General features: G+C 44.6%; 1 protein-coding gene across 1 annotated transcript in view; it reads left to right on the top strand.

The window, feature by feature from the left end:
* Window positions 1–1,252: 1,252 nt before the first annotated feature.
* The window catches only part of sas (stranded at second transmembrane protein), a 248,683-nt gene continuing 237,896 nt past the window's right edge, over window positions 1,253–12,039 (top strand). The window contains exon 1 of the mRNA XM_080285319.1: window positions 1,253–1,544. Coding sequence (XP_080141445.1) covers window positions 1,253–1,544 — 292 coding nt within the window. The remainder of the gene's footprint in view (window positions 1,545–12,039) is intronic.

Raw genomic sequence — 12,039 nt, 5'->3', positions numbered from 1 at the left:
AGACTGGAAGGTAAATCTGAATAATAACTAAGGATGCTCATTCCTCCCTGTCCATCTATAACCAGATGTCTTAATTCTGTAAGGGGTGGCCACACACAAATCGCCACCATGTTCCCTTGTCCTCTGCTATTTGCCTGTCCTCCCTCCAACTCACACCTCCCCATCATAAATCCCATTCTCCTTAAGACACTGAATTTCATGGAACCACGACTGAGTATCCGAACTGCGAGTGACAAGTTTCCTTACATGGAGAGACACAGGTTGTAGTGCAGGGAATACCCCAATATTGTCCCTCTTCTGTCTGGAAATATCTGTGCGGAAATAGCGATGAAATATTATGTTTTAAATTGTGTGTGGTTTTATCGTCGTTAAGCTGATATGGATGGAAAGCTGATCTCACGCTATAGCTGCAAAATCGTGTTGTGTTATCATCGTTAAGCTGGTATGGATCGGCAGCTGTATCTCGTCCCATAGCTCCAAAATCGTCTCCAGTGCTGACCAAAATCGTCTGAGAGTGGCAAGAATATAGTGAAAAATACCTCGTGCTGGTGAAGGGTTTGAGGTCTGAGTTGTAACACTGCATCGGAAAGCCATCCCAGCCGGTATGCCCAAGACGGAACAGGGCATCGGATGGCATACAAGAGTTTTAATACCCAAAGCCAATCATGTCCCAAGTGTGCCTTATACCTGGAAATACAGTAGATAAAATAGTGTCTGGAATTTGATATAGTTTATTCACTGAAGCTGGTAAATGAAGAATATGTGTCAGTTGGCAGGGTCTAAGATGGCAGGCTCAGGTGCAACAAAGGGTGCGTGCTGCCCTCTGGAGATTCGTCCTGGAAGATGGGGACTGGAAAGTGACGCTGCCGGACGTACGAACTGGCATCCAGGATCTGTTTCAGAAATATTAATTATATAGCTACACATGTATCTTGGTTAATGTTATGGCTAGTTATTGTTTGAAAGACAAAGGTAGGCGATTGATTTTAGTGTGAGTACAGTTGGTCGTTATGGTCATGTGATTATTAGTGTACGAGATGTTTCATGATGTGTCAGGTTCATCTCGCACATTCACTGTCTACCTTAGTCGGTGGGTAGTTTCCCTGTGGCGTCGAGGAGGGGCGGTAGATTGATTCTCCATCCCAGGTGACATGCAGTAGATGGAAAATGTGCTAGGCCCCGCAAATGATAGTACGTTGTGAATGACCCCATCCGTGACGTGTGTACTTGGTGATTGGGTACGTGTGTGACAATGTTGGTGCCTCGCGTGGTGTGCCTCCTGGTGCTGGTGCCCTGCCTGGTGTGGGCACAGCTGGCCGCAGATGAACAGACCCTGGATAATACTGCTGGTGATAATTGTGAGTGCTCCCCCGAGTGTGAGGGCGGGGTGAGCAGCGGGACGTGTAAAGGGCGTTTGGTGACCCGTGATGACTGTCCCTGTTGTCGAGTCTGTGCCCGGCAGGAGGGGGAGGCCTGCTCTCTCCCTACCCAGCCTTGTGACACAGAATTCGGCCTCGTCTGTTCTCCTGAAGGCGTCTGTAAAGGTGGGTACTCCAGGGCAAAACCTTACCTCACCTGACCTCCGTCGGGAATAGGTGGACTTATCGTTGGTAGCTTAATATTGCTGATGTTATGGGGTGGAAGTGCCAGGTTGTGTGGTGGTGTGGTGTGATGTGGTGTGGTGACCCGTAGTGACTGATCCTGCTGTCTGTGGGGCCTCTGAAGTGTGTGCTTGATAGGAGAGGGAATCATGGTCTCTGCGTAACGAGTCTTATGCCTTGGAATCCGGTCTCGTCTGCTCTACTGAAGGCCTTTTCCGGGGTCCCTTCCTTGCCTCACCTTCGTCAGAAATCTTTTTATTTGTGGGTCGATTTAATGAATTTTGGTGTTGTGTTTAAGGTGGGAGTGTCAGGGTGAGTGGTGGTGTGGTGTGGTGTGTGGGGGTGAATGGTAGTGTGGTGTGTGGGAGTGAATGGTGGTGTGGTGTGTGGGGGTGAGTGATGTTGTGGTGTGTGGGAGTGAATGGTGGTGTGGTGTGTGTGGGTGAGTGGTGAAATGGTGTGGTGTGTGTGGGATGAGTGGTGGTGTGGTGCGTGGGGGTGAGTGATGGTGTGGTGTGTGGAGCTGAATGTGATGTGTGGAGATGAATGGCGGTGTGGTGTGATGTGTGGGGGGTGATAAGTGATATGTATTGTGATGACCCGTGATGACTCTCCTAGCATCGTGTGTGTCTGACGGGTGTGGGTCTTGCTGTCTCCCTATCCAGCCATGAGACTCAGAGCTGGACCTTTTCTGCTACCTGAAGACGTGTGACAGTCGGTTCATCTGCGACCCTACCTTAGCTTTGTCAGGAATAGGTTGAGTTAAGGAATATCGGGACTGAAGCGTTGAAACTGTACTAGACTTTACTTTTTCTTTACCATATCTTACTTTACTTTTCCTTAACGTACCATATCTTACCTTACCTTGCCTTACCATACATTACTTTACCTTTCCTTACCATACATTACACTACCTTTCCTTACCATACATTACTTTACCTTTCCTTACCATACATTACACTACCTTTCCTTACCATACATTACTTTACCTTTCCTTACCATACCTTTCCTTACCATACATTACTTTACCTTTCCTTACCATACCTTACACTACCTTTCCTTACCATACCTTTCCTTACCATATCTTACTTTACCTTTCCTTACCATACCTTACTTTACCTTAACTTTACCTTTACTTTTCCTTACCATACCTTACCTTACCTTACCATACCTTACCTTACCTTACCTTACCTTACCTTTATCATATTTTTGTGAAGGATATATATATTTTCTTTTTCTTTTAATAGCTAGACGATTAGCTGAAATGGTGATGGCGTGGGGGTGGAAGGGTGGGTTGGGGTGTGATGTGAGTTGGGTGGTGTGGGGTGAGGGGTGGTGTGGTGTGATGTGGGGTGAGGGGTGGTGTGGAGTGTGGTGAGGGGTGGTGTGGTGTGGGGTGAGGGGTGGTGGTGGTGTGGTGTGGTGTGGTGTGGGAGGGGAACGAAAATGAATATAACCGGTTGGAGATAGCGGTATTAAAATATCAAAGAACAGCGAGACAAGGAGAAGACTAAAAGATATAATTTCTCTCTCCACTGTGACAAATAAACAAATGACAGTAAATTAAGAGGGAGGAGGAAGTGAGTTGGGGGAAGGGCAGTCAAATGGTGGGTGACAGAGCGACTTGGAGGCGTTTTTTCTGCGGCTACCCTTTGCGGGATTAGGGCGTCGGGCTATAAACAAAAAAGAAAAAGAAAGAGAGAGATGGAAAAGCAAAAATAATCCTAGTTGTGAGAATGAAATATAAAAACTGATTGAAAGAGTGAATGAATGTGAAAGGTAATCATATAGGAAGGGAGAGGCAAGCATGACTGAGTGGATGGGGAAGGGAAAGGTGAGTGAATGTGACCGTGCAGCGTGGGTGAATGTGGTTAGGGAGGCGTGGGTTGTGGAAGAGGGAACTGGAGCTGGGATGATTCTCTCTCTCTCTCTCTCAGTCAAATATATATAATCCGTGGCCGTCAGAGTTGCAGGAAACTTTTTAATTCTTTGAGAACAAAAGGCGACTCCTAAAGTAGAGAAATTCTTGTTCTTGCCTATTGAGAGGCTGGAGAATGAGAGACTGACTTCAAGAGTGTATGAGAGTGAAGTGAAGGGAGAGTGGAGAGGAGGAGGAGGCCAAGGATGGGGTGGACGAACGGGGTGGGGAGATGAGTGAGGGTGGTGTGAGGTGGAGAAAGGGCAGCCTGATGGTGGAGACCGGGGTGACATAGGAGGTGATTTGTTTGTAGCCACCCCTACCTGGATTAAGGCGTCTGGCTACAAATAGATGACAAGGCAAGGAGAAATGAGCATGTATAAACAGTGACAGGAGGACGGTACGGATGAATGACAAGATGGAATGACTTGCTGAGGCGAATGGAGATGCAGAATGAATACGAGTCAGCGCTGTCATCCTCAAAATATCGACCCCCCTTACCGCACGTATCCTTCTGAAAAAAGGGGCGAAGCATTGTGGTATATGGGGAAAGTTTGTGATTATTATAAGTGCAAATAATGTCCTTGTCAATTATCAAGACACGAAATCGCAAGAGACATTACATACTATACTCTTTTTACTCTAACTTGGCCTGAAACTGCCATCTCCCTATCTTAAATGCTCAGTTGTAACAGATTAATACTGGAATATGATGCTAGTCATGAAGAAGTGCTCTGGTGAGGATGCACAACTGTAGCATTTTTATCTGCCATTGAGCTACGTGAAATAAGCTGTAGAATGACGAAAATCTGGACCAGTTAGAGTGAAAGGAGTTTAGGTGCGGTATTTTTGCGGCACTGGGGTAATAGATTCATTCTCTCTCTCTCTCTCTCTCTCTCTCTCTCTCTCTGACGTCCATGGATCCTCATGGGTGTGATACATTTTTGAGTGGCTACAGACATGTGCAAAAGTTCCCCTACACTTCTCTGCCGGCTGTGACGGTGGAGTATGTGACCTGAAGTATTTGTATATGGTAACAGTATAAAAGAAAATAATAAGTATGAGGCTGAAGGATACTCTCTGTCGTTTGGGGAGGAATGGGAAATATCGGAAGCAGGACACAATACTGGCGTTGGACTGTGGCTGACTTTTGCACATGGCTGTATCAAGTGAAGATTTATCTGCCAGTTTATTCACCTAAAGGAAACCACCCCTGTAAGCCATGAAAGTCCTCGCTGTGATGCCGTACGAGATCTGTTCAGAAAGGATTCGATCTTAGGCTCTTAAAAACAAAAAAAGCCAATCTGTTGAGCCAGGACACCCATTCCCCTCAATATAGTCCCCTGTCGACTTTGCACTGCCTAAAACATTTCTCAAAGTCGGCTTTCGGTATCCCTAGCAGGTGCTTCGTTACATTTCGTCATGACCTCTTCTCTCGGATGAACATTGCTCAAAACAGGCACAGTCGTCCCAGTGGAAGCGTGCAGGGTAATTTTTCACTGCTATAGCGTATTTTTTCACTGCCATAGCGTATTTTTTTTTCACTGCTATAGCGTATTTTTTTCACTGCTATAGCGTATTTTTTTCACTGCTATAGCGTATTTTTTTTCACTGCTATAGCGTATTTTTTCACTGCTATAGCGTATTTTTTCACTGCTATAGCGTATTTTTTCACTGCTATAGCGTATTTTTTTTCACTGCTATAGCGTATTTTTTCACTGCTATAGCGTATTTTTTCACTGCTATAGCGTATTTTTTTTTCACTGCTATAGCGTATTTTTTCACTGCTATAGCGTATTTTTTCCACTGCTATAGCGTATTTTTTCACTGCTATAGCGTATTTTTTTCACTGCTATAGCGCATTTTTTTCACTGCTATTGCGTATTTTTTCACTATTGGCGTATTTTTCACTGTATTGGCGTATTTTTCACTGTATTGGCGTATTTTTCACTGTATTGGCGTATTTTTCACTGTATTGGCGTATTTTTCACTGTATTGGCGTATTTTTTCACTATTGGCTTATTTTTCACTGCGATGGCGTTTTTTCACTTCATTCCTGCTAGCTTCAGACTCTGTTATTCAGCTGAAGAAAGACTTATCAGGCTGGAGGGATCAGATCTAGGTTGGTATTCCCTAACACCCGTTCCTAAGCGATTTATTTTGCTTATTACGCCTTCCTGTTCTCTCCTGTATTACCTAAAACCTTCCAGGATCACCATGCACTGTATTAGGAACGCAGATGATATTAACCAGCCATATCTAAAACTAAATCGCTAAGGATAAAGTGTTAGGGAGCTTCTTTACCAGAGAGAATACGGACCATAGCCCTCATTAACCCCTTCTTTACACACACACATACATGCACACACACACACACACACATACATACACACACACACACACACACACACACACACACACACACACACACACACACACACACACACACACACACACACACACACACACACCATACGTGTAAAGAAACAGCGTCAGGTCCAAGGAAGTCTGTTTGGAGATGCACACACACACACACACACACACACACACACACACACACACACACACACACACACACACCATACGTGTAAAGGAACTATTGAACGCAACTGTACATGTGTGCCCGGGGGTTGTGGAGGGGGGGATGGAGGGCAAGCCAAGACGGAGTGGGTGGCCTGTTCCCTAAGCCTCTCTCTCTCTCTCTCTCTCTCTCTCTCCTTTGCATACCGGTAATATAAGTTTTTGTCCTTGGCTAATACGAAAAAAAAAATCATCCAGCAATGTCACCTTCTCGTTTTGCACAATTATTCTTTATTATTATTATTATTATTATTATTATTATTGTTATTATCATTATTATTGTTATTATTATTATTATTTTTGGTTTTGTTATCCTCTCCTTTTATGTTCCTTATCCACTAAAACTCTTTACTTTGGACCTTTGCATTCCACCTTTTGGAGTTCAGTCAGTATTTTTTTTTTTTTCAAGGAAGAAGGAACCCAAGGCCAGAAGCCCGCAATATTGTTCCCTCCAAGAAAAAACGAAAACAAGATAACAGAGAGACAGATTCAAGATGTGGTATGAAAAGGATGCTTGGTGTATTTCCTTTTGCGATTGTAGTTTTTCAGTACCGTAGTAGTAGTAGTAGTAGCAGTAATAATAGTAGTGCTAGTTAGTAGTAGTAATAGTTAATAGTAGTGGTAGTAGTTGTAGTAATAGTTAGTAGTAGTAATAACAGTTAGTAGTAGTAGCAGTAGTGACAGTGGTAGTAGTAATAGTAGTAGTAGTGGCAGTGATAATAATAATAATAATAATAATAATAATAATAATAATAATAAGGGGCCACCTATCCCTTCGCTATATAAGATTCAATCCTGATGTGGTCTATAATGATCCACATTTTTTTTTTTTTAATTCTAAGTTGCCTTAAAATTGTCATCTCTCTCCATCATGTTCGCTGACTTGTAACGCTAAATTAACACTAGAATACGGGACTAGTCACGAAGAAGTGCTGTGTAAAGGAGCTGTGCCATTACCTTTTTCTGCCACTGAACGTCGTGAAATAAGCTGCAAAAGGACGAAAATCTGAGCCAAGTTAAGGTAAAAGAGGGATAGTAGTGTCACTCATCGATAGAGACCGGTCACTTGCGGCCTAACCCCGGACCCCTACGCTTCAGATGGGACAGCAGAAGATTGGATAGACAGATAGATAGCAAAATAGATAGATAGAATAGCATTAGGTCGCAAGTTTCCAGGTGCAGTTCGGTACTTGTAAAAAAAAATAACTAGGATTCGACATCAACATAGGTAGATAGATAGATAGATAGATAGATAGATAGATAGGTAGATAGATAGATAGACAAATAGAGTAGCATTAGGTGGCATATTTCCAGCAACAGGTCTATGCATGCCTGGAAAAAAAAATAAAATGAAAAAATAACTAGGATTCGGCACCAAATTGACTTCGCTCCCGGTGATCAGTGTTACCAACGCCTCCAGTTAGCGGTTCAAGAGTGCTGATGGCGCCGTGTTTGTAGCCTCATTCACGCCTTTATATATTTTGGTTTAGTATTTTTCCGCGTGAGTGAAAGGGAAATTGTGTGTGTGTGTGTGTGTGTGTGTGTGTGTGTGTGTGGTTGGCGCTAGGTAATATGGCAACACTGGCTGGCGGGGAGAGGAGGCGGGCGAAAAGGAAAGTCACACACACACACACACAAACACACACACACTTCCATTTCGTAGCACTTCTTCCTTAGCGACTTATTTTGCAATGGAGGGTTCTTAGCAGTTTATATTTAGCGGTTTTTACAGACGCACGTGGAATGCTGGGGTGTTTTGTATCACTCGGCGTGTGTAATTGGTCTGCCTCTCTCTTAGTTTATAGTAAACAGTTTGGTGGAAGTGTTAAGGGTCAGCCAATGGGTAATATGATTTTGAGAACAGGTCTGAGGTTTGGGTCACATAGCAAGGCCAAGTAGATTTTTAAAACCCAAATTAATTCAGATAGTGGAAGGGTTTAGGATCAGCCAAGAGGGTATAGAACAACAGATCAAAATTTAGGGCCACTGCAAGGTGAACTAGAGTATTTAAAAATCCTAATTAAGGGTTATTGGAAGGGCTGGGCAGGGGCGGAGGAATTGCAGTTTGAGAGTTGAAAGGTTTTGTCCTACACCAGTTGAAGGGCGAGCTTGTGGTACTCCTTGAAAGGCCCTGAGTGTCTACTATATTTATTTACTTATTTACGTATTTATTTTGGTCCGGTGCTACAAATCTCACAGTTCAAATCCAAGTTCCTTATACCCATCGGTCGAGGAAGCTCCCTAACACTTCTTCCTAAGTAATTTATTTTGTTCATTACACCTTACCGTGCACTTCTATCTGCCTTTTGCCAGACGCCTTAATTCCATACGGGGTGGCCACAAGCAAATCGCCTCCACGTCGCCCTGTCCCCCGGCATTTCACTGCCCTGCTCCCAACTCACACCCCCCTCTCTCATATACCTCTCCACCCCGTCCCTCCATCTCATCCTTGGCCTCCCCCTCTCCTCCTCCACCGCGCACTTCTTTGTTACTTAAATCATTCTAATATCACCATACTCTGCATAAATAGCGTACTAAACGATACTAGCCAACCTATCTATCCACTGCCAGACACTTAAACCTGTAAGGGGTGGCCACAAACAAATCGCCTCCATGTCACCCTGTCCCCCGCCCACCGTAGCCCAAAATAAATAGGTAAGGAAGAGGTGTTAGGGAGCTTCCATACCCGACGAGAAAACAAACTGAAGAGAGAACTGGAGATTTTGGCATCATGGGTCCTTTATTCTCCCTAACACCTCTTCCTTAGCGATTTGTTTTTCGATACGGCTGGGTAATAGCGATTTGTACGTTATTTATTGCATTCTCCCTAGCACCTCTTCCTTAGCGATTTTTTTTTTCGGTACGACTGGGTAATAGCGATTTGTACCGTATTTATTGCATTCTCCCTAACACCTCTCCCTTAGCGATTTGTTTTTCGTTTCGGCTGGGTAGTAGCGATTTGTACTTTATTTATTGTAGAGTATGGTTGTGTTAGAATGATTTTATTTCCACTCAATAAAACCCGCAACAGTCGAATTTCCATCCAGGTCCCTAATTTTACTTAATGAGAAGAGGGAAATACACTGAGGTGGTTTGGCCATGTGGAGAGGATGGAGAGCGAGAGACTGACGAGGAGAGTGTATGTGAGTGAGGTGGAGGGGGGAGAGGGAGGGGGGAGGCCAAGGATGAGATGGAGGGATGGATTGGAGAGGTATATGAGAAGGGGGGGGGTGAGCTGGGAGCAGGGCAATGAAATGGCGGGGGACAGGGCGACATGGAGGCGATTTGTTTGTGGCCACCCTCTACGGGATTGAGGCGTGTGGCAATAGATAGATAGATAGAGAAGAGGGAGACACGGGAAGCAAACTTGGTCCACCAGTCCGACCGGCTTGGATTAGGTGAGGGAAGGGGAGTGGAGGAAAGAGGGAAATTGCTGTGATGAAAGAAGTGATGGTGACATGAAGGAAGTTGGAGGTCGGGGAAGGCCTATTGCAATACCTCTCTCTCTCTCTCTCTCTCTCTCTCTCTCTCGCAAGCAGTCGTAATAAGCTGATTTTTACGACTATCTCAAGCGGCCAATAATCAGTTCAACTCTTTATACAGACACTGGATTGTTAGGCTTGCATAATGAGAGAGAGAGAGAGAGAGAGAGAGAGAGAGAGAGAGAGAGAGAGAGAGAGAGAGAGAGAGAGAGAGAGAGGTAACTTAGAGGGTATGAGTGTGTGTTTGGCTGTGTTTATATAGTGCAATATTGATGTAGGTGATTGCATTGATGATGGTGGCTATCACACTGCATCAGTTTTCACGTATTATTCAGGTACATGACTTGGAGTGATGTTACATGGCCTTAGGGGTTGTAGTGGAGGTGTTAAGTGGATTTATCTTGTAATCCCTTCACGTCGAGAGCTGGATTCCTTTAAACTAATCTGGAATAAGCAAATAATAATAATAATAATAATAATAATACAAATAATAGTAATAATAATAACAATAATGATAATAATAACAATAATAATAATAATAATAATAATAATAATAATGATGATAACGATAATGATGATGATGATAATAATAATAATAATAATAATAATAATAATAAGTAATGATCAAAGTGAAGCGTGTGAGAATGTGCATTGTATATTGCATGAGTCACCGTGTTTGCAATGTGTATAATATTGATGACGTAGATTGCATACTTATATTTGACCATCGTACTGCATCGAATTGCATGTATTATTCAGAGCGCTGCAAGGCTGAGGTGAGGGGGGAACGTGGAGGGGGTGTACTGTGGAGGAGGAAGGGAGAATCTGAGGGGTAAGGAAGAGGGAGAAAAAGAGGGGTAAGGGAGAAGAGGAGGGTAGAGGGAAAGGGAGAAGTTACGGGCAAAGGGAGAAGAGGAGGGGTACGGAAGAGGGAGGTAAGGGAGAGAAGAGGAGGAGTACAGGGAAAAGAGAAGAGGTGGGGTAAGGGGAAGGAAGAAAAGGGGGGGTAAAGGAACGGGAGAAGGGGAGACTGAAGGGAAAGGAGGAAGGGAAGGAGGATGGATTGAAACAAAGCGCCGCACTTCAGCTCAGTCAGGTGTTAGTTTAGAGTGGATAGTGTTACCTACAAAAAAACAAAACAAAAAGTCATGTAGCCTAATGCGTGTTATGGTGCAGGAAGCCAGAGTTATGGTGGTGTTGGTGCGGGGTAGCTTGGTGAAGGTGTGGTGGAGTGTAGGGAAGGCACCTGTCCTGCTTAATCAATAGTACACCCATTGATTAAGAGGACCGGGAGGGGGTAGGTGAGGTCTTGAGGCAGGTGGAAGCAGGTACAAGCAAGGACAACATGAGAGTGCCTTGTCTCTCACCTCTTCTGCTTGTCACTTCCGTCTTCAGGCCAGTATTGCTAAGCTTAGAGAGGCTTGTTATGGTTCTCTTCCATTGTGATTCTTTTTGATGTGATGCTTAAGGGGATACTGATGTATATGCCCAAAGTGTGAAATAGATGTGGAGTATTAGGCTAACTTTTATCACTAACTCTGCAGATTAGAACAATAGTTTACCTTATATTTCACCTCTCCTGATTCTCGTTTTCCTCAGGTGCCAATATTCCTAAGCTGAGAGGTGCTGGGAATGTTTCTGTGCAGGTAGACACGGAGGCAAAGGTGGCAAACTTTTCTCCTTGACTGTACGGAAAGTGGAGGGAAGGAGGAGGGGGAGGAGAGAATGACGGGGAAGGGAAAAAGGGGAGGATTGAAGGGGAGGAGAGGAAAAGGAAAGGGGTGAGAGGGAAGGGTTAGAGAGAGTGTTTGGTGTGAGAGAGGAGGAGTGAGTCTGGTACGAGAGGGAAGGGAGGAATCCTGGTATTAGAGAGGAGGGGTAGGATGGAGAGAGAGAAGAAAAGTAGGAAAGGAAGGAGAGGAGAGTTGGAGGCTGGGGTGGAACAATTGGAGGAGAAGGAGTTACCGTACGGAGGAAAGGGAGAAGACAAGGAGAAAGAGGGAAGGAGGGAGGGAGGAAAGGAAGGTTACGGGGAGACAGTTGGAGGGGGAGAGGGTCCAGAGGGGTGGTCAGATCAGATATGGGAGAGGGAGAGGGGCGTGGCTGCATACTGTTTTTGGGATGGAGAGAGAGAGAGAGAGAGAGAGAGAGAGAGAGAGAGAGAGAGAGAGAGAGAGAGAGGAGGGAAGGCCAGGAAAGTGACCAAGTACAAGTGTAGGAGGTAAGGAAAGGAGAAGGGAAAGAGGTCGAGGAAGAGAAGGGAAGAGGAATGAGTTATAAATAAGGGAGAATGGAAGGGGAAGAGGGGATGGAAGAAAAGGGGAGAGTGGAGGAGGGCTAGGGGAAGGAAGAGGGGACAGAAAGGAAGGGAGAGAAGTGAGAAGGAAGGGAGAGGTAGGAGAAGGAGGGAGGGAAGAGAGGAATTGGAAGAGCGATGAGAAGAATGACCAAGAAAACG

Source organism: Coenobita brevimanus, chromosome 105, assembly GCF_032717465.1.
Source record: "Coenobita brevimanus isolate Jiangsu-jjx chromosome 105, ASM3271746v2, whole genome shotgun sequence".
Classification (NCBI taxonomy): Eukaryota; Metazoa; Arthropoda; class Malacostraca; order Decapoda; family Coenobitidae; genus Coenobita; species Coenobita brevimanus.
This window is presented reverse-complemented; position numbering and strand designations above follow the sequence as displayed.